Raw genomic sequence first — 21,991 nt, 5'->3', positions numbered from 1 at the left:
TGTCACTTTGCACTGGACAGGTATCCACGGGTTTATACAAGAAATGTTTTGGGACAGACAGACAGACAGGGGGCAGGGCAGGGCAGGTGTCAGTGGTGGGGCAGGAGCACCGGGGGCAGCTCAGCCCGCCAAAGGGGCCAGCATCTGCTCCTGGGCGGTGAGGGCATGGGCCTGGCTCTCTTCCTCCTTGAGGGTGTTGAAGAAGGTGTTGACTTTGTCCCTCAGGTCCTTCTCCAGGAAGCTCAGGTGGTCTTCCACGTCCCCCGCCAGGGGGCCCAGCTTCTGCCTGAGCTCCTCCACTTGCTGCACCATAGCTTTGTTGAAGGTCTCGCCGTAGGGCCCCACGGTGTGGCGGAACTTCTCCACCTGCTGGTCCAGGTGGCTGCTCAGCTCGGCCAGCGACCTCTGCAGCTCCGCGGCGTTGCCCTTCAGGTTGCCGCGCACGCTCTCGGTCAGGGGCGCCAGCTTCTGCCGCAGCTCCTCCGCGCGGGCCGAGATCTTGGCCTTCAGCTCCTCGGCGTGCTTCTTCATCTGGAAGGCCAGGCCCTCGAGCTGGTGGCTGAGCTTCCCCTGGACGTCCTGCGCGTAGGGGGCCAGGCTGCGGCGCAGCTCCTCCACGTTCTGGTCGATCTTGGCCTTGAGCTCGTCGGCGTAGGGCGTGAGGCGCGCCTTGAGCTCCTCCACGTTCTGGTCGATCTTGGCCTTGAGCTCGTCGGCGTAGGGCGCCAGCGAGGCCTGCAGGTTGTCCATGTTCTGCCTCAGCACCGCCTCCATGCGCTCGGTGTAGGGCGTCAGCTGGCGCTGCAGCTGCTGGGCCTGGGCGTTGACCTGGGTGCGCAGCTCCTCCGCGTAGGGCCCCAGGCGCTGCTGCAAATGGCGCATGTTGTCTCCAATCTTCTGGCTCACCTCGCTGGCGTGGGGCAGCAGGCGGGCCCGCAGCTCCTCCAGCTCCTTCCGAATCTCCTCCTTCAGCTTCTCTGAGTCCTTGGTCAGGCGTTCGTGCAGCTCCGTGGCAAAGGGCACCAGCTTCTTCTGCAGGTCATCCGTGTAGGTGTTCACTTCCCCAAGTTTGTCCTGGAAGAGGGTGCTGGGGCGGAAGGACACAAGGGGGCCACCGTTATGCTTGGCATTCCATGCCGGGACCTTGACTCCTTACATAGCGCTCACCTTACACACACCTGCCTAGGACAGGTGAGTGTGCAGGGTACTGAGTTCACCCATCTTTCCCCTGTGGCCTTCCCTACGGTGGATCATGATTTGAGCAAATGGATGTAATAGACTAAGGTATTAACATTGAACTTGTAGCTCTGAGTCTCCCCCTGAGCTTGAGTCACAGTATTTACCTATCATGTGACCTGGAGCAGCTTGCTTTCCTCTGCTTACCTGTAAAGTAAAAAGTGTGGACTCCGAGGTCCTCCCCAGCCCAGGTGTGCCGTGACAGAGATCACACTCTCTAGTAGAATGTTATGTTCTGGACCTCTTCCAGCATCTTCTAGCTACACCAGGTGCTGGCTTCCATGCCATGTGCCCACCCTCAGAAGCTTGCCAAATATCCCCACCTCCCTTCCCATGATTTCACAGAGGCTTGTCCTTCTGGAATGTATTAGAAGCCAGCTCACACGACATTTCTTTCCCTTCCTTTCTTCTGCGAGCCTCAATACTAAGATGTGGTCATTCGTCATGCTCTAGAAAGTTAAAGCAGGGATTATTCAGCCCAACTTTTCTATTTGTACATGTGGGTCCCAGGTCTGGAGACCTTGGGTCACCAGTGAGTTGGTGGCAGGGCAGTGGGCATCCTAAGCTCAGGTCTCCTGCCTCCGATTTCAGCCCTTGCCCACTCGTTGCATGGCCTTTAAGAAGCTCCGCCTCGCAAGCTCTGCCCCTCTTACTTGAGCTGCTGGCTGAGCTCCGACTTCTGGAGATGTTCCACAGCCTTCTTGGCATTGTTGCTCAGCTGGCTGAAGTAGTCCCAAATCACAGTGGCCACCTGGTCAGCACTGACCTCCTCCTGGGCACCTGGGTGGAAAACAGAGCAATTCATGAGGACCTGTCTCCTTCCCTGCCCCTCTGCACCAGCCTTGAGCTGCAGGCCGGATGATGGGGGGAGCCTAGCCACTGATTTCCTTCTCTGCGCTTGGCTAGTTGGAAGCCATGGGGGTATGTAAAACGGGTATAGCACCAATGCCAGGGGGCCCGCCGCTGTGAATGGACCAGCTCTCCTGTGAGCCAGGTGGCAACCAGGCAGCCGCCTGCATCCAGCTGTGGGCTGACAGGCACTCGGAACTGTCCTCTTACCTTGGCCCCAGACTCTCCACCCTTCCCTGCCTGATGCAACAGATGGGTCCTGCCTGAAAGTCCCATCCAAAGGCAGCTTCTACTCACCGGTGACAGCCACCAGGGCCAGGCTCAGGACCACAGCCTTCAGGAACATCCTGGGCTCCTTGCTGGGCTGGAAAAGTCTCTTACTGCACTGGATCCTTCCTGGATTCAGAGGGGGCCAAAGGAGAGGTTCTCAGGCAGCTCACCTATGCTGCTGCTCGAACTGATTGAAGCTCAGAGCCAGCCAGACATTTAAATCCCCACCGGGCTGTCCTCCCCGCCTTCTTCCCCATTGTGACTCCACGCTGGAAGGTGACACATTCCCAGGAGGCCTCTTGGACTTTTGTGACCCTAAGGCAACGTGGAAGGTGACGGCAGACTGGGGCTCAGGCAGCAGTCAGAAGCAGCTGCTCTGTGCACGTGCCCCACCCAGCATTGAAGGGAGGATGGGTGGGGGGCCATGAGCTGGGGGAGAAACAAGGCCTAGGGAACACCTGAGCCTGGGACTGTTGCCCCAGAGGCCCTGTGGCAGCTCTGAGTCTGTGCCAGGCTTGGTGGGGGTGAGGGGGAGGCAAAGTTCACAGCTCCTCTGTCTGCTCCAGTGAGGAGTGGCCCCCCACTCCTACATCCCCCCAACCTGGACTCCATCTCAGAGCACCAGACTCTGGACTGGGACATCTAGGGCCACAGGTGCGGGCAGCGAGCTGAGATCCAGGGCTCTGGTCAAGGTGCACCCAGGAGCAGGGGACCCCTACAAGCCTTTGGGAAGGTGGGTGGAGTTGGGGGGTGTCCCGTGTTGAAGGTGTTAACTGTAAGTGTGCTTCATGTCCCATCACTGCCAAGTGTGTCACCTTGGTCTAGTGATTCAACTTGGCCTAGCCCTGAGCCTCAGTTTCTCCTTTGAAAAATGGGGTTGTTGGGTATATTAAATGAGATATTGCTGGTGAAGTGAGTAGTATAGTGCCTGACAGAGTAAGCACTAAAAATTAGTTGTTATTGTTGTTAATAATAATATTACTATTTTCCTGATTTGGATCAAAGCAGGGAATACAGTAGAGTGCTCACCGCTCCAGTGAGAGTGGCAGAGTTAGACCCAACCCTCCGGGGGTCACCAGGCAGGCGTGATGCAGGGTGAGGGGCAGGCTGGCCCGAGGCCTGATTCCTGCCCACCTCTCCAGCCACACTCCCTGGGTGGGAGCAGTCAGCTTGTGATGAATCACAGGACCTGAGGCTCTCAGGGGGCCTCTCACCCGGGGATGATGGGGATGGTGGTGGTGTCCAGGAGATCTTCTACTTGGGCTTCCAACGTTCTCTCCAAATGAGGTCACACACAGGAAGCTATCCACCAAGAAGGCGACACAGCCTGGTCGGCTTGGGCCCCTCTGCTGGACCACACACATCACCGTGAGAGACTATGAGATGAGATCCATCGTATCGCACCGTTGGCTGCCCTCTGTGAGTGCAGTGCCTGGCACGTAGATGGGCTTCCAGTGGTCTGCCATTGGAATAGACCACAGTTGTGCTAACCCTGACTTCCATGTCTCCATTTTTTCGTATACCAGAAGTGGCTTGCTGTATCATGGAATGGAAGACAGCTGGAAGGCTTTCTGATGCTTGCACCCCTTCTGCAGAGTCCCCACTACCCAGCAGTGTCCCACACCACCCATGGTCACTTCCAGTGTCAGGGAGCTACTCCTTCTTGGAGCAGCCCATGCCGTCACGCAGTAGTTATTAAGGGTTCCGGTGCTGGAGTCGGACGCCCTGGGTTTGCGTGTGGGCTCCCCACGTACTGACTGTGTGATCTTGGGTGAGTCACTTAACCTCTCTGAGCCCCATCTGCCTCAGCAGGGCATAGAATAGTAACCGCCTCCTGGGGAGTCAGGGATATCATCTGAGTAATGCCGGGAATGGTGCCTGGAGCAGAGTGAGTGCTCATCAAGCACGAGCCATGTTTTACCCCTGAAAGCTTTACCTCCCTGCAACACGCCCGAATCAGGCACAGTCCAGCCTGGGCTGGGTGTAAAGGTCAGTGCCCCATCCCTTCCCCCCTCCAGGCCAGAGGTGAGGAGGGCAATGAGTCACCAAGGACACTCCGTTGAGCGTGGCCTTCCGGACTTACAGTCTGAGCAGCGGGCCTCTGGCTGGTAGCACTGAATCAGCACTGCCCGGTCCAGCCTTGTGGCAGGGGCATGGGTCACAGAGGCTCATGTGCTAAGCCTCACTTGGACACAAGTGGAAGCAGAGTCAATCCAACCCCAGGGGACCATTTTTGGCCCCAGCTGATCAGGCCTTCTCCCCCTCGTCCTCCTCCTCCTCTCCTCCCACCACCAGTTGTGGTCTGGGGGCCAAGCTTAGAGGAGTCTCCTCATTCCAGGGGAGCCATGGTCGGGGGGAGGGAGAGAAGAAGGAGGGGAGAGGTGGCTTAGTCTGGGCCACCGATAAGACCCTTACTGAGATAGCCCTACTGAGACCCAGCTGGAGCTGCTGGGAGGGATACAGGCACACAAAGGTGCCAAGCCCTGTGAAAGAGTTAAGGTCCCAGGCGCCACGGCATGTCGCCACCCAGCTGCGTGGGCCCACACACCCAGGTTCTCTGCCCAGCTCGGCACCTCACCGCCGGGTCTCTCTGCCCGCGTCTTCTGACCTCCCTGGGATCAGTGGCCCATTGCCGTGCAGGAGAGAGAGCACGACCTCCTCCAGACCCTCCACACGCATGGAAAGAGAGCTGGAGGAAACAGGGCCAAGGGCTCCAGCCAGCCCATTCTAGCATGACCCAGCCCAGCCTGGAACCTGCACTCCCACTGTGGCCCTCACCACTGGGGCCGAGGAACAGGCCAGAACAGAAGAGGGAAGTGGACACAGTTGCCCTCTACCTTCCCCAATGTCCAAATCCTTCAGTGAACTCCTACTCAACTTCCTTTCCTCCCCACCCCATCACCAAAATCTGTACTCAGGAAGAGGTCTGAAACGGGTTGACTCTGATGAATGAGTGACACAAATCTCCAAGGGTCTCATCTCTCCAAGTGGTTTGGTACCAGCGTGGCTATTTGAAGACCTGGATTCTGGTTCCCAGCTCTGCCACTGATGGGCTATGGGTACTTGGGTATGCCTCTGGCCCTGCCTTAGGTTTCTTACCTGTAAAATGGGGTTAATAATGTCTACTTCACAGGAATCTATTTGTATTTTAGCAGATAACAAGGTCTATGTCAAAGGAATGAATCTGTATGGAGAAACTTCAAGTCTCAGCCACAGATAAAGAATTCTGAGGGTAGGGCCAGGTCACTTTCTCAGGCCTGTGATTTCACACTGTGGGTTTAGTCGCTTCCTCCTGAGAAGACGGCCGCCTGTCAAAAGCTCTACTTCTACATTGGAGGCTCCTCCCGCCTTCAGACTATGCTGTCTAGGGAAGGACAAGGTGTTTGGGAGAAAGAGAGAGAGATTTATGAAGCCCCCTCCATGGACCAGCTGCTTTGTAACATATCTCATTTACATTTCACCGCGATTCTGGCATATCGGTATTCTAGCCCCATTTTACAGAGGAGAACATCGAGGCACTGAGACGTTAGATATCTGGCCCTGGGTCATATGAGTAAGTGCCAAAGTCATCATTTAAACCTAGAATTTCTTGGCTCTGACGTCTTCACATCCAGAAGACAAAGGCCCCTGATCCTGACATCCAGGCTACAGCTCCCAGTGTGGGCCCAAGGGACACCTCACCCCGAGAAGGGCCCAGGCCTCTCCTGGACAGCTGACTGCCCCTGTAGAGCTCGTCTGGCCCCTCGCCCCACCAGACCAGCCTCACCACAACCTTGGTTCCTTTCAGTTGCCTAGCCAGCCAGGGGACTATGAGGGCCGTTATTTCCAAGCTGAGGAAGCTGAAGCCTGAGGTGAGAGTACTCAGCGCTGGGGGTCAATCCCAGCTGCCGCAGTTTGGGGAGGGCCCCAACCATGAGCCTGGATCCTGTCCCAGAGAATGTTATCAGTGGGTCCAGAGGGCAAGGTGAGGAGGAGGGGATGGTAGGATAAAGGCCTGGGACTCAGAGCGGCCTTTGACCTTCTCCCACCACCCCCTGCTCTGGGATCAGCTCAAGGAGGCTTCTGGGTAAGCAGCACCAGGGACTGAAGCCCAGAGACGGAGGTGCTGGGGAGGTGGCTGTGTGCCCTCACCTGTGTCCCCCCTCCCCGCACAAGCCTCTGCCTGTAGGCCTTCTGTGGCTTCACTCTAGACACCCCATCCCGACCCGCTGAGTTGTTCCCAAGTCCGAGACAGCCCATCCCCCTCTCACATCACCCACACCCCTTGCAGGCTGTTGTCAGGGCTTGGGGCTGGGGGGTGGAGGGGTGGGAAGGACCTGGAGCCCAAGTGTGAAGGGCTGAGGTTTGTCCTCTAATCCCTTCTCCCATTTCGCCAGCCTCTCCCTGAGGAGCCAGGCTGCTCAGGAGGAATGGGGTCTCCCCAGGCCCACGCCACCCCCGGGTCCTGAGCCCATCTGGGCTGCAGGGGTGGCAGAGAGCAGCATGGGCACCCGTAGCTTTCTAGAGATTTCCCAACTCCCAGCAGGCCTGACTGCCTCTGGCTACCCTCTCTCAGGCCCTGGTCTAGATTGATCAGCAGGTGACCTTTGCCCAGCTCCCTGGGCCCTCAGTGCCCACTGCTCTGGGGACAATATAAAACAGGTCAGAACCCTCTTGCCTGCTTACTCAGTTCGTCCCAAGAAGCAGCTGCTCCAGGTAATGCCCCCTGGGGGGAGGAGGAGGAGGAGGAAAAGGAGAGCAGGATGGTGGGGGCCAGGCGGGGGTCCCTGCTCAGCCCAGCCAGCAAAGCCTGGAGAAGAGCCTGCTAGAACCAAGGAAGCCTTAGGGCTCGATGAGCGTCCCCTCCCAAGGCATTCTGGGGAAACGGAGGTCCGTGGGGGAAGGTCACTTGCCCAAAGCTACGTAGAGCGTAGTGGCAGAACTGGGGCGGGCACTGGCTCCATTTTCCATGCATTCTGCATGTTTAGGACCCGAAGAAGCCTTAGACACCCCAGTCCCACCCCAGGCAGAAAAACTGACGTCTGGAGGGTACAGAGAGCCACCCAGAGTCACACAGCATTTTAGTGGTGGAAACCTGGCCAGAACCCAGGTGTCTTGATTCCCGGTCTGGTGGGGTTTCTGCTCCATGCCACTCCTCCCTCTCTCTGGCCTGGGTCCCCCAAGTACCCTGTCTGAAAGCCCTTAGCCTCTCCCATACTAGGACGGGAACAGGTCCTTCCTCCTCCTGGCCTGACCCAGCTCAGGTCCTACTTTAAGGGCCACTGCGTCTCCCCAGGGAGGGCCCAGCGGCGGTGGGGGGACATGGGGCACCCCTCACAGGACACTTCCCTGCAGGAACAAAGGTGCCATGCAGCCCCGGGTCCTCCTCGTTGCTGCCCTCCTGGCGCTCCTGGCCTCTGCCCGTAAGCAGCTGGTGGGACCGGGCTGGGGGCAGGGAATGGGCCGCTATCTGTCTGGAGGACCCTTGACAGGTGGCTTGGGGATGCCGGGCCCTGATGAGTGGCCAGGCAGGAGCCAAGGGTTCCCCAGAGGCTAATCCACCCCACTCATCCCCACTCTCCTCACAGAAGCTTCCGAGGCAGACGATGCCTCCCTTCTGGGCAAAATGCAGGACTACATGAAGCAGGCCACCAAGACTGCCAAGGACGCACTGACCAGCGTGCAGGAGTCCCAGGTGGCCCAGCAGGCCAGGTACGCCCTCCCTTCCCTGCCCCCGGCCCCCCACCTGCCCCTGACTTGGTGAGAGCCCAGGAGGAGGGCTGTGGCTCTCCCATGGCCACCAAGGACCTGCGCCTCTCTGAGCCTTTCTGTCTGTAAAACAGGCTCCCTCGCAGGGAGAGGGCACCAAATCCCGCCTCTTATCCCTTTGTGGTCCCTCCTTTCTCCCTCCGTGTCCCGCGTGGCTCTGAGGAAGGCCATTCAGCCTTCACTTCCATTTTCCTTTTCTGATAGTCTGGCTCTAGGTTTGGCTCCACCCGACCCAATTTCAGCCCGGTGTGTGTGTATGTGTGTGTGTGCGCGTGCGTGCGTGCGTGCGTGCATGCGTGTGTGTGTGTGTGTGTGTGTGTGTGTGTTTCTGCCTCCTTCCAAGCCCTGGGGCCCGTGTGAGCAGAAGTCGGCCCTTCCTCGCCCACCCTGCCCCTGCCCACTAGTCCTCTGCTCTCCCCAGCCCCCTTCCCCGCCTCCACTTCACCCGCATTGGCCGGCATTTCCATAGCAGAGGCGTTCACAAACATTTTTAGTACTCAGAACCCGCTGTGGAGTAGGTATTATTTTCCCCATTCTGCAGATGAGAAAACCAAGGCTCACTTAACCAAGGGACCTGCCCCATTTCAGGCAGCTAATCAACCCTCTGATGATTTTCTAAATGAGAGACGGCTTCCCTCGGTCCCACCCCACTCAGAGCCACGGGGATGTACAATTCTAGGGGGCCTCATTTGCCTAGACTAGAACGGCAGTCCTGACCTTACACATCTCCCCACTCAATCACTCCTCTCCAGCTTGCTTCAGACCCACGTGGCACAAAGGTCTGCCCCCACCTGGAGAAACTCGGATTTGGCTTGTGCTGGGGGTCCCATCATCACCTTTGGCGTCTTTTCCTGGGGTGGCAGCTGTAGGGGGTTCCTGCCTGAGGTCTTGGAGCATTGCTGGGTGGAGTTGAGAAGGTGGTGGGAGAGGCAGTGGGGATATGGTGGGAGCCCCATGGTTGCCACTGCCTAGAGACCGGATCTCATCCCCACCCTGTTTGTTCCCCTCACTGATTTGACCCCCAGAGGCTGGGTGACCGACAGCTTCAGCTCCCTGAAAGACTACTGGAGCACGTTCAAGGGCAAGTTCTCTGAATTCTGGGATTCTGCCCCGAACCCCACACTGCCTTCACCTGAGGTCGCCTGAGATCTCGGTACCCCAAGTCCACCTGCCCATCCATCCTGCCAGCTCCTTGGGTCCTGCAGCCTCCCAGGACTGCCCCCAAAGGTTGCTTGAAAGGGACGACATTCTCAGTGCCCTCCCACCCCACCCCAGACCTGGCCCACCCCCGGGGTGTGCTGTCCTTCCAATAAAGCTGGACAAGAAGCTGCCATGAGTGGGATGTCCCACGCGTGCCATGTATGTTTGGGCGCGGGAATGGGCCGGGGCTCTTCCGCGGGTGGGCTCAGGACTGACTCCAACTCAGGCAAGCCTGGGGCTGGTGTCCCACCCACCTCTTAGCAGCTGCTTGGGGTAAGGTAGGAATGACCCTACCTACCCTGCCTGCCTCCACAGGTTTGCGTGGAGGAGCAAAGGGGATGCTAGGTTTGGCAAGACTTTGATAAACTGTCAAGTGCTGTGTAACATGTCTTGAGTGTGTGCTCTGTGCCAGGCCCTGCGCCTGGCATTTTATGTCATCATCAGAATTGAGACTCTGTGTGTCCTTCAAAATTCTGGAGTTGACTTGCCCTGCCCGGGCCACCTGGCCCTCTCAACCACACTTGAGGGAAGGAGGCCGAGGGGTAGTAGTTAAAGTAAGATACATCTGGGCTCTAGTCTTGGCTCCATCACTTCATATCAGCCTCAGTCTCTTATCTGTAAAGTGGGTACAATGATACCCCATCCACTGTAGGTTTGTTGAGAATGAATGAAGGAAAGGAGACACTGCACAGCACCTGGGACATCAAAGGCACCTGGTAAATGGCTGCCATTGTCACTACAGGCTGAGCTGATTGTCCTCTTGGGACCAGGATTGGAGTGGGGGGGGGCCAGTGTCCTGGGAACTAAGGAGGAACCCAAGGTCACCCAACACAGGCTGCGCCCCTTGTGTCCCCACTACCCAACAGATGTTCACGTCAGAGGGGTCCAGAACCACAGACTACTTGAGCAGCCCCCCACTCTTCCAATGACAAGACTGAGGCTCAGATAGGTGAAGGCACGTGCCCAATGTCACTGAGTCAGCAAACAGCAGAGCTGGACCTCAGGCCCAGGACAGCTGTCCACATTCTGCTCAGCTGACACAGAATAAGGCTTCGTTACTCCCATGCCAGGTGTCAAAGGCTCCTTGACAGATCTTGGTGGCGTCAGGACATCCAGCCCCACTGGGAGACGTCTGCTCTCTCTTTGGAAGTCCACCTGGGCTTCTCTTTGGGCCCAACTTGGCCAGGGATCCCAGCACCCACACCTGGAAAATGTTCTCACCCAAATCTGGGCTTGACACCTATTGTAGCTCAGGATGTTTAGGAACTAAAAAAGCCCACTCCTTTATCCAAGAGCTGTTAAGATACACTGGAGGTAGAGGAAGGGTAGATTTTCCAGCACCAGGGCAAAAGGCCCTGAGGGCAGAGGGAAGGGAAGGCTCCGCGAATGCACTGCCCAGACCTTTGCAGGTCTGTGAAGCCACAAGCATGCACATGGGGGTGTGCATACCTGAGTGTGAAGAGGGGCCGGCTGTAAACACTCAAGTCCATATGAACTTGAATGCCTGGCCACAAACTTCTTTTTTTTTTTTTACTAATCATGGATGCTCAGGAGCACGTAGGTCTAAAAGGGGCAAAATCTAGACCACCCTGCTCTTCAACCCCGGAAGTGACTTCACATCTCCAAGCTCCAGCTTCCGCATCCATACCATCGATTTCATGGCAGTCTACCCAGGATCTGGGGAAGGATGCAGTAAGATGATAGATGTGAAAACACTTTGGAGCTTAAAATGTGCTAGTTACCTGCAAGAGGTGGTGATGATTTTTCTGACTCAGGCCAGAAAAAGAGTGGCTGGCAGGGCTGGAGCCCCAGGGATGGAGCTGGCACAGCTGAGCCCGAGGAAACAGCGGCTGTTTCCAGGCAGGGTGGGAGTGTGAGGAATGGCACGAGGCCCTTGTGAAAAAGGAAAAGGGACGTGTTTGTTAAAGTATTTTTTTGCATTAATAAAGGATGAAGGAGCAAGTGCCAAGCCCTTCATCTGAACCTGCCCAAATCCTTCAAGTTCCAGTGGCTCGTTGCAGTCTGTCGGCCTCACCTGCCCTAGAGTAGGAGGGCTGGGGGAGGCTCCTGTCCTCTGCCCACGGGAAACGCTGGGGACAGGGAACCCACTTCTCCCAGCAAAGCCACTACTTCTTGCTTGAGGCCCTTTCCGGGCACCTGCGTTGGATTATCTGTCGCTTTGCCTGGTCCTCTATTATTTCCTTTCTGTCCCCACTCTTGAGCCCCCCGGCCAAGCAGGTCCTCCAGCATTAAGGCCCTGAGAGGCCCCAGTTCAGAGCTGATGACTCCACTGGGAAATCAACAGGTGTCCCTGCCCTCTGGCCACGCCCCCCTGGAGTCCCCTCCAGCGTCACTCCCCCCAGCCCCCCAACCTCATTCTCCCCAAAGAGAATTTCTTGGCTTTTGGAGAACTCTTTATTGTTTAAAAATCATCATCGAAGCTTCAAAAAAACATACAACCCATCACACCCGTCCCGCTCCGAAAATGCTTATTCTAAGAAACTGAACTGATGGCGAGGGGAGCCCAAGGCATCTCACTGGGCATTCAGCTTCTTGGAGGCCTCGTCGATGGCGGCCAGGATGCTGACCTTGAGGTTCTCCAGCACGGGCAGCAGGCCCTGGCGGAGGTCCTCCAGCGCGGGCTTGGCCTTCTCGCCCAGCGCTTTCAGCTGCTCGCTGGCCTTGGCGTGGTACTGGACCAGGCTGCCGCCGCCCTCCTTGAGCATCTCGAAGCGGGCGGCCATGCGCTGGCGCAGTTCGTCGCTGTAAGGCGCCAGCTGCTGCCGCAGGGTCTCCACGTGGGCGCGCGCGCGGTCGCGCATCTCCTCGGCCAGCGGGGTCAGCTTGTCCTGCAGCTCCTGAACCTTCTGGCGCGCGCCCTCGCGCAACTCCTCGCCCAGCGGCGCCACCTTCTGGCGGTAGGTCTGCAGCTCCTCCTGCCACTTCTTCTGGAATTCGTCCAGGTAGGGCTGCACCTTCTGCTTCACCTCCTGCAGGTCCTTGTTCATCTCCTGCCTCAGCGACTCTGTCTCCTTTTCCAGGTTGTCCCAGAACTCCCGGGTCACCGGGCCCAGCTGTTCGCGCACTTTGGCAAACGTGCTGGTCAGGCTGTCCCAGTTGTCCAGGAGTTTCAGGCTGACGGGGGAGAGAGAGGAGGGCTCGGGGGATGCCTCCCAGGCACCCCGGCACCCCCTGGAGCTGCAGCCCAGCGCCCCCGCTTACCTGGGGTGACACCTGGACATACCTGTCCCTGAAGGTGCGGTAGCTGGGGGCAGACCCTCAGCCTGGCTTCTCCCATCCATGATCTCCGCACCCCCACCCCCGCCCCACTCCCACTGCATCCCACTGACCAGATGGACAGAGGAGCTAGAAAGAGACAGAGCTGGTTTTGGTACCCAGTCCTGTCTGTCCCCGAAGCCGGGCCTTTTAAGGACCTAGTCTCCACCCTTCCAGCCCATTCTCCTCTCTGAAGACAGCCATCCTGGTGCTGGCCGGAGCCGAGGAGGGAGTTAAGAAGGGAGTTAAGAACAGGAAGGGGCTTGTTGCACCTGCAGGCAGAGAGCGGTGTCGTGAATACTGACCCGGCAGCACTGGTCTGCCGCCTGCTAGGGGGCTGTGACCCTGCGTGGGGATCCCACTTCTGTCTTCCATCCAGGTCTTCTATGGGGCCCATCAAATAGCAGGTGGGGATTCGGCCAGTCTGGCTGCTTCTTCCCACAGGCCTCTCCACTCCTAGCACCGGCACCCCCTACCCCTGCCCCAGACCCCAGTCTGGGTCCTTACTTGAGGTGTTTTCCCAAAGCGGAGGCTTCAAATTGGGTCACATAGTCTCTGCCACTGTCTTTGATTGCATCCACGTACACGGTGGCAAAATCCTTCACCCGATCCCAGGATGACTGGGGGTCATCTTGCTGCCAGAAATGCCGAGCCTGGCTCCCTGGGGGTGGGAGGGGAGCCCCAGATCAGGCCAGCTCTGGGCCGGGATCTGAGCTGAAATGCCAGGTAGGGGAGAAGGGAGTGAGGGAGAAATTCAGCTCCCCGTGCCCAGGAGGGTGGACCACAGCGGTTCAGAGACAAGTCGCCCCCCGATGGTCAGCTCCCTAGGCTGGGGGCACCTACCGGTGAGGAAGAGCACAGCCAAGGTCAGCACCACGGCTTTCATCTTGAAGGGACGTGGGTGACCTGGAGGAGAAGATGGGCCCGGCTGAATGGGGCTTGAAGGAGCCCGCGCACCCCATCTCACTGAAGCCCAGGAGAAGGAGGCGGGGCACAGGGTAGGAGAGGGCCAGGTGTCCAGAGCCCCAGCATGGGGCAGAGGCTGGAACCAGGATCCCAAAGCCTGAGCCTCAAATGCCTAGAGCTGGGGGAAGCGGGTAGCAGCACTTACCTCAATGGTCAGCAGTCTCTGAACAGCCAGCTCTCCCCCAGCCTATTTATGTGACCAGGCAGGGGATGGGCTGGGAGGCTGATAAGGCCCGCCCAGGCCTTGCCGCCGCTCACTGGTCCTGGCGATGTGGAACTCAGAGTTCAAGGATCAGCTCTGTCCCTGGGGCCGGGCAAATAGAGCAGGCAAACAGGAAACTGTGAGGGCTGCAGGGCCAGGGATCAAGGGTTCAGGCAGGGGTGGGAGGGAGTGGGTGCAGGCTTGCGGGTCCCCAGAGTCTGGGTCAGCTGCACCCGGCCCCTTCTCCTCGGTCGGGGCTGTGTGCCGGCCATTGTCCATTGTGCCAGTGCAGCAGGCGAATGGGAGGAAGGAAGAAAAACACATGAGCTGCCAGCGATGGCTGGAACTCCTCCACTCAGGCGGTGTCCTCCCCCGCTGTCCCCTCGCATTCCAGGGAGATTCTCTCACCTCCACCCTGCCCCCACCTCACAAAGGCAGCAGACGGTGCTCCCACCAATGCTGTCGCATCTCTCATCATCCCCCCCTCTCCAGGCCCTTGCAGACCTCCCAGATCCAAAAGCAAAGGGAGCCCCGTGCTAGGATGCTGCCTGGGGAGAGAGACAGGACAGTGCTCAGTGGCTCCCGGACTCTGAGATGTCAGAGACCTCTAACATTTCCAGACAAATTCTAAAGACCAACACAGAGCTGCCCACTTTGCATTTTGTCATGTTAAACATCTTACCCACCGCTGCGCCCCACCTGGCCCAAACCCTACCATCTGGTGGGGTGAACTGGGAGATTGGGACTGACATATATACACTAATATGTATAAAATGGATAACTAATAAGAACCTGCTGTATAAAAAAATAAATTAAATAAAATTCAGAAAATAAAAAAAAAAAAAAGAACCAAAAAGAGCATAACCTCAGAATAAAGGACAGTTGCTTAAATGGGATACATAGATCTTTGCATTGTTAATATTTTTAATTAATTAATTAATTAATTTTTGGCTGCATTGGGTCTTCGTTGCTGCGCACGGGCTTTCTCTACTTGCGGTGAGCTGGGCTACTCTTCGTTGTGGTGCGCGGGCTTCTCATTGCGGTGGCTTCTCTTGTTGTGGAGCATGGACTCTAGGTGCACAGGCTTCAGTAGTTGTGGTGCGCGGGCTCACTAGTTGTGGCTCGTGGGCTCTAGAGTGCAGGCTCAGTAGTTGTGGCACACGGACTTAGTTGCTCTGCGGCATGTGGGATCTTCCCGGACCAGGGCTCAAACCCATGTCCCCTGCATTGGCAGGCGGATTCTTTTTTTTTTTTCCTTAATTTAATTTAATTTATTTTATTTTATTTTTAACATCTTTATTGGAGTATAATTGCTTTATAATGGTGTGTTAGTTTCTGTTGTATAACAGAGTCAGCTATACGTATACATATATCCCCATATCTCTTCCCTCTTGCATCTCCCTCCCTCCCACCCTCCCTACCCCACCCCTCTAGGTGGACACAAAGCACCGAGCTGATCTCCCTGTGCTATGTGGCTGCTTCCCACTAGCTATCTATTTTATGTTTGGTAGTGTATATATGTCCATGCCACTCTCTCACTTCGTCCCATCTTACCCTTCCCCCTCCCCGTGTCCTCAAGTCCATTCTCTACGTCTGTGTCTTTATTCCTTTCCTAACCCTAGGTTCTTCAGAACCATTTTCTTTTTTTTAGATTCCATATATATGTGTCAGCATATGGTATTTGTTTTTCTCTTTCTGACATACTTCACTCTGTAGGACGGACTCTAGATCCATCCACATCACTACAAATAACTCAATTTCGTTTCTTTTTATGGCTGAGCAATATTCCATTGTATATATGTGCCACATCTTCTTTGTCCATTCATCTGTCCGTGGACACTTAGGTTGGCAGGCGGATTCTTAACCACTGCACCACCAGGGAAGTCCCAGCATTGTTCATATTGATCTTGGATCCCACACAGGTGAGAATGGACACCAGCCCTTAGGGATGGCTGGTGTCAGGGAAAGACCTCTGGACTGCTAGTGGCAGGAGCCTAGGTTCTTATTTCATCTTTGCCTTCAGTGTGCAAAATCCTGGAGGAGGATTGTGAGCCAGTTATGTAATCTCCCTGAGCCTTGGTTTCCTATCAGTAAAATGAAGATGAGAATGGGGGTGGTTGGAGGATGAACCCAGGGAAATCCTGTAAATCAGTACTGTGTGCTTGTTGGTGTTTGCAGAGCCATTTTGTAAGGTTTCTCCTGGAAGGTGTGCGAGCCCCCGACACCAGGTCACCTACAGGGCCCCGGTCATAGAACCTGTGAACGTGCAGGCCGAGAGTAATTTTGAGATCAGCCTCTCCCCACCCACCATCTTCAGATGAGGAAACTGAAGAGTGGAGGAATTTGCCCAGTGTCCCTGGTGTCCCAGGGAATTAGAGCCAGGGCTGGACTTAGAACCCAGGTGTCTGGACTGAGGACCCAGGGCAGAAATGTGCTCTGCACCACCTACCCAGGAAACTCCCTAATGTTCTAAAACCCAGCCGGGGACTGCCGTCTGCCAGATCCCGGAGTGGCGGGGCTCCAGGCCTCTCCCACTCTAGCCAGCCTCATGCCTTTCTCCTCAGAGGGGAAAGCTTTGGAGCTGGACCACCTTAGGTTTCAATCCCAGCTCTGTCACTTGTTAGCTGTATGACCTGGGCTAGTCCAGACCTTCCACCTTACCTCAGTCTCTTATCTGTTAAGTGAAGATAATGACAGAACGTGCATCTCCTAGAGTTATCGTAGGGGTAGCATGCGTGGCAGGCAGGATAAGCCCCTCCCCCAAACATGTCCATGTCCTACTCTCTGGAACCTGTGACTGTTCCCTTACATGGCAAGAGGGACTTTGCAGATGTGATTATAAGGACCTTGAGATGGGGCAGCTATCCTGGGTTATCCAGGTGGGCCCATGCCATCACAAGGGTCCTTAAATACACAAGAGGGAGGCAGGAGAGGGAGAGTTGGAGAAAAAGGTGGGAGGTCAGAAGCAGAGGTTGGAGTGATGTGATTGCTGGAAGGGGGCCATGAGCCAAAGAATGCAGGCAGCCTCTAGAAGCTGGAAGAGCCAAAGAAGCAGAGTTTCCCTAGAGCCTCCAGGAAGAATACAGCTCTGCTGACTTCATGCTTTAAGACTAGTGCGACCTATTTTGGACTTTTGACCTCCAGACCTGTACTGTCAGATCATAAATTTATGTTGTGTTAAACACTAAATTTGAACATGCACGGCAAAACTGAAAGGGACCTGGCACTTAGTAAACAGTAAGTATTCTGTGGCCCAGAATCCCCATTTCTGCCATTCTGCCCGCCTGCTCCCACTGAACACACTTGCACTGTCAGACCAGAGCCATGACCTCAGTTTCTGGTGGCAGAAGTGGGGGACGGTGAGGAATCACATTTTCTCTGCGTGGTCTTGACGTGCAGATGCCGAGATGAGGGACTGACCCACCCCCAAGGCTCTGTGGGCTCGGCGGAGAGGGAGGCTGCCGCTTGGCCAGCCCAGCTCCCTGCCTGTTGTCTAGAGAGTCTGAGGGAGGCCGGTGCCCTGCTGGGGCAGCTCAGGGGTGTCTCAGGACGAGAGGCTCCTTCCTCTTGGGGAGGGGGGCGGTAGAGATCCTCCTAGCCAGCATACGGGGGGCCTCAGAAGCTTACCAGTTGGGCACTGTTTTGCCCTGCTCTTTGGTTCACTAGTGAAATTAGAGCAAACCTAGTGTTTGACGTCTGCACAGTTCTTTCGTGGCCAAAGCAGTTTCAGGATGAACTCAGTTTGTCCCTTTAAGGCCAGCAGGCCAGATATCCTCCTTGTTGTAAGGCTGCAGCTGAGAGCTGCTAAGAGCCGCCCTGCGTCCTTCAGCCGTTAGTGTTCGGTGCTGGCAGGAAGGGAATCAGGGGGCCTCTAGCTTCTAGCTCTTCTGGCTTCTAGCTCTTTGATGGTTGCCTATCAGCCAACAGCAGCCGGACCCCCGACTCCCAGAGCCCTTGTTTGATAGCATCTTACCAAGCCAGAAGCTTCCTTTTAAAATATACTTATTCACTAGTGTGTCTACTCCATCTCATTGTAAGATATTTGGCTTAAACGAGCCCAAACCCCTCGTTACTAATATTTTGGAGAAGCGAGTCTTTCTGGGCAGAGACCTATGGGAAAACCACCACCAATAGCAAACGGAGCGCATCTCAGAACCAGACTTGGGGTCCAGCCATCATTGTCAGAGGCGCCAAGTGCCCGGATTGGACTGTTTGGTGGGTGCAGGGCCTACCAATGCAGGCCCGCAGTCCTACCACCCTCTTCCCCGACCAGGGGAGTCTCCAGAGTGACCGTTTCTGAAGTGGGTGCCCTGACACGTGTGGGAGTGTGGCTGGCTGGCTACAGGAGTGGATTTTGCTCAGAATGACTGGCCACTCATTTCACAATTGATGTCTCAACGTTGTACTGGTCAGTCCGCACTGGGAGGACTCTGTCCCCTGCTAGGCCTGGCACGTAACAGACACTCAGCAAATATTTGCTCCATGACCCACACTGGCAACCAAAGGAAGGGTCACCAGGGAGGCAGATGGTCACCTGAAGGAGCGGGCCTGGAGAGGGGACACAGGAATCTGGAGCGTTTGGCCCTGTATCACGGGCCCTGCTCAGAACATTTACTGGGAAAGCACATGGTGCAGGTCGGGAGGGGAGGCTTGAAGTTAGGAAGGTTTGCATCGATCAGGGGAGGAGATCCCCACAACCACCATCACCCTATTCACTCTCTGGCAATTTTGTTGCAGCTCCCGGTGATAGATCCCAGCTGAGACCCAGGGCAGGGCATTGTAACCAACCGAGGTTCTCTCCTGCCCTCCTGCCTGGGAGATGAGGCAGCGGGAGCAGACGTCTGGCTCCTTGGCAGGCACGCCAGCCTTCCGAATTCTTGATCTGTGCAGGTGGAACGGGCTGGGGGCTACCACAAAGTCAGAGGGATGAGTAAGGATCTGTCAGCAGGGCTTCCATCTTCTAGAGCTCAGACCTCAGGGCCTGTATCCAGGAGGCAGGGCCCTGAGGGCCCTGAGCTCAGCTCAAAGGCATCCTGGCTGCATTCAGGAGGGCGTGGCACCTCCCATAAAAGGTTCTTACAAATCCTTTGAAGGGCATCTGGGTTTATTGCTGTTTGGTTCCAGAGACACTCCCAGCCTTCCATGGGAGTGTGTACACACTCACATGATTTCTAGAAGACCCTTCTTGAGAAGGCTTTTTTCTGTTCTAAACAGTCCCACAGCAACTTTCAAATCCACCATGGACTCCCTCCTCTCCCTCTTCTTCCTACAAACTCAGTATTTCCAGCTTTTGTAATCTTTCTTCATAGAAGGCCTTCCATCAGCTATCTGTCAGCCGTGGCTGGGACCCTGCTAGAAATTCTACCCTGCCCTCTGGAGTCCAGCCGTGGAAAAAGGGGGAAAACTATAGCAAAAGTCCCCTTCCATCCTAACACTTAGAGTTGATCGTATCACTGGGCTGACCGAGGTCACCCCATAAAGGCCCCAGCCTGTGCCAACTCTCTGAGGTCCTCCTTTTACTCCTTCAAAAGTACGCTCTCAAGGAATCTGTTTTCCACCCGACTCAGCAAACTTTTAACGTTCCCTTCTGAGGGGCCAGAGTCCAAGCCAGGTGCCTGACGACCCAGCGTGGAGCCGAGTTCAGGCTTCTAGAGAATGCTCGGCTCGCAAGGCGGGGTGAGATAAAGCACTGCTCAAAGCCCCATGCTACACGTCCTCAGCCTCCAGCATTCCAGCTTCCAGCCTGAACGTTTCTCCCAACTAGACTCCAAACCACAAGGCAAGAAACTTATCAGCATAAGATCATAATCAGGTGTTTATTTGCACAATCCCCTACTGTCCAACCAAGTTACAAAGTTGTAAGTGCCCACCAAGAAACGACTAAAGGTCTTACTGCAACTTGGGTCTGGAGATTTTTAATCCTTTTTTAGTTCAACATACATAAATGAGAAAGAAAAAAAATACTCTGACATTTTCAAAGAACAGAAATAGGAAAGTATGTTCATATACATTCAACATATACTGCGCATATTGGTCACTACAATACAAAGCAATGATTTTTTAAAAGTGTAGTTCGCAAGATGGCACGGTTAATAGGCTCACTGGCTTTCGTCTGGGTGGTCGCAGGGGGGCGGCAGTCTGCTCGTCCATCAGCACCGTGAACAGAACAGGCTGAGCACGTGGTGGGTGGGAGGCCAGCATGGGAACTGCAACGAGCCCGGAGAAGTCAACAGTGGCTGTCTGGGCTATCTCATTGCTTCCAGAAGGTGAGCAGCTGGTGGCCCCACCCAGTGGAGGGGATTTGGGGACCAAGGAGACACGGAGAGATCCCAAGAAAGGCTCTTGCACTGCAGAAACCCACTCGAGGGATACTGGGTCCAGGAGCCGAGCTGCCAACATCAGTGAGAAGGACAAGCTGCATGGGAATCCTGTCAGCAACACCAGGATGGCCATGCTGGGAACCCGCTTTCTTCTGTGCAAATTCAGGATGAAAGACTAGGAGGGGCCGGGGGACCTTTTACTCTGCTTTCCCAGCAAAATGGATCAAAAGTCAGAATATTTAACACCTCTTCCTTGTTTTGAAGATCGGAAGGCGATAACCCAGATCCTCTGTCAGCCCCCAGCCAGCAGAGAAGACTTTGGTTTCTAACAGTGAAGAAAAATAAAGATAATGACACAAATAATAGCTATTGCATATGCACTGCTTCAGCTGGGGGAAGGGAGACCACTACATCTGTCACTGGCACGAGTGAGAACTGTTCACAATTACAAGGTCTAAATAAAATACTTTGAACAAAAGGTGCAAGTCACAATTCAAATAGAACAGAATCTGGTTAAACATTTCTCTTTTAAACAAAAAATTCCTTTTGTTTTTATTTATTAATAATAATAATAACAATAATAATAACAATAATATCAACATTTACCAAAAACAATTCCTACATGATCAAGAATTAAAAGAGGGGCTGAGGATGCCCAGGGAGAAGGAGAAGTTAGGAGAGAGGCAGGACCCAAGACAACCTCCTGTTCTTCTTGCCTGTGACAAAGAGGCTGAAAAGGAAAAGCATTATATATATGTATATATGGATGTATACGGTTACATCCATATATATATATATGGAGCAACAATCCTTGTTATAGCACAATAGAAAATGAGAATAAAAGGTGACACAAAAGCATAGTGTACCACTGTCAGGTGTTCAGTCCATGGGTGGAACCAGCAGGAAGATAAAGGCAACCAACTTTCCAGGTTGTAAGAGGGGAGCCGAGTTACACACCAAACAGATGTTCTAACTGGCAACCCATCAATGCCAGGCCACTCGCAGCCTCCGTGCTAACATTCCCATATGACCTTGGCTGGGCCAGACATGTTCTTCAGTGGATCCCAGCAGCAAAGACCTCTCCAGGTTCCAGGCTTGGGGTTTCTCTTTTTGCTCTCCAAGGGCCAAAGGCTGTCATCCCTTCCTCTGTCTCTTTCTCCAGCTGCTAAGATTCCAGAGGATGTCCCCCTCTAGCTTCTGCTCCTGCGGAACAGCAGTGCAGAGGTTGGGGGGCACTCTGTGGACGGAGGCCAGGGAGGGGAGTGGCTCTGCACCCCCGGCCCCCGTACACTAACTGCTTTGCTCTTCTGTCTCAAAAAAAGGAAAGAAAGAAAGAAAAGAAAGAAAATCACCTCCAAAAGAAAACATACTTAAAAAAAAAAAAACAATCAAAAATAATCCAAACCAAAACCAAACAAAACCACCAACTCAGATACACCAAATACACTTTCACGAAAGGTGGCGAACATGGATTTCCTGTTTATTTCCTTGGTGACTTGGTCATACAGGCGAACGTGGCAAAACCCCCCTCAGAACCCAACAGAACGGCACGCTGATGAACCAAGTGTGAGGAAAGGAGCCGACATTGTGGGTGGGGGGAAGCACAAGGGCAACTTGGCGCAATGCTGCTCAATACTGTTGGCTTAAAGTCAACCTTCTCATTCCCGCGCGGTACATAAACCTGCAACAGAGCAGCGGACACAGAGAATTAGTTTCTAAAGAGAGAGACTCATATATTCCACTGAAAACTTAAAAAAGAAAAAAAAAATAGGTGCACTTTACCTCAGTCAGATATTTAAGGAGTTTTGCCTAGTATGGATTTGCCAGATGGCTTAACTTTCATCAAGTCTTTTCTGTCAATGAATTTTCAAAGATAGAACCGATACTACCTGCTGTGTGCGTTTAGGCGTTACTCCAGCCAGAC

General features: G+C 54.9%; 4 protein-coding genes across 7 annotated transcripts in view; 1 reads left to right on the top strand and 3 right to left on the bottom strand.

Annotated features, from left to right (window-relative positions):
• Nucleotides 1-105: 105 nt before the first annotated feature.
• On the bottom strand, nucleotides 106-2,431 carry APOA4 (apolipoprotein A4). Its single transcript, XM_059929308.1, has 3 exons — nucleotides 2,383-2,431; nucleotides 1,890-2,016; nucleotides 106-1,087 (listed from the first exon to the last, which is right to left on the bottom strand). The coding sequence occupies exons 1-3, from the start codon at nucleotides 2,429-2,431 to the stop codon at nucleotides 121-123; spliced, it is 1,143 nt and encodes a 380-aa protein (XP_059785291.1). The 3' UTR covers nucleotides 106-120.
• Nucleotides 2,432-7,664: 5,233 nt separating this feature from the next.
• On the top strand, nucleotides 7,665-9,249 carry APOC3 (apolipoprotein C3). Its single transcript, XM_059929307.1, has 3 exons — nucleotides 7,665-7,757; nucleotides 7,923-8,046; nucleotides 9,129-9,249. Exons 1-3 carry the CDS (start codon nucleotides 7,703-7,705, stop codon nucleotides 9,247-9,249), a joined length of 300 nt encoding a protein of 99 aa, XP_059785290.1. The 5' UTR covers nucleotides 7,665-7,702.
• A 2,455-nt stretch (nucleotides 9,250-11,704) lies between these two features.
• On the bottom strand, nucleotides 11,705-14,000 carry APOA1 (apolipoprotein A1). Its single transcript, XM_059929306.1, has 4 exons — nucleotides 13,691-14,000; nucleotides 13,423-13,485; nucleotides 13,087-13,240; nucleotides 11,705-12,438 (listed from the first exon to the last, which is right to left on the bottom strand). Exons 2-4 carry the CDS (start codon nucleotides 13,463-13,465, stop codon nucleotides 11,838-11,840), a joined length of 798 nt encoding a protein of 265 aa, XP_059785289.1. The 5' UTR covers nucleotides 13,466-13,485; nucleotides 13,691-14,000; the 3' UTR covers nucleotides 11,705-11,837.
• A 5,544-nt stretch (nucleotides 14,001-19,544) lies between these two features.
• The window catches only part of SIK3 (SIK family kinase 3), a 247,800-nt gene continuing 245,353 nt past the window's right edge, over nucleotides 19,545-21,991 (bottom strand). For all 4 annotated transcript variants that reach the window (XM_059930341.1, XM_059930343.1, XM_059930342.1 and 1 more), the window contains one exon: nucleotides 19,545-21,748. The gene's annotated coding sequence lies outside the window, so the exon portion shown is untranslated. The remainder of the gene's footprint in view (nucleotides 21,749-21,991) is intronic.

The sequence above is a fragment of the Balaenoptera ricei genome, chromosome 8 (assembly GCF_028023285.1).
Source record: "Balaenoptera ricei isolate mBalRic1 chromosome 8, mBalRic1.hap2, whole genome shotgun sequence".
NCBI lineage: Eukaryota > Metazoa > Chordata > Mammalia > Artiodactyla > Balaenopteridae > Balaenoptera > Balaenoptera ricei.
The sequence above is the reverse complement of the archived record's forward strand: the minus strand, read 5'-3'. Positions and strand labels throughout refer to the sequence as shown.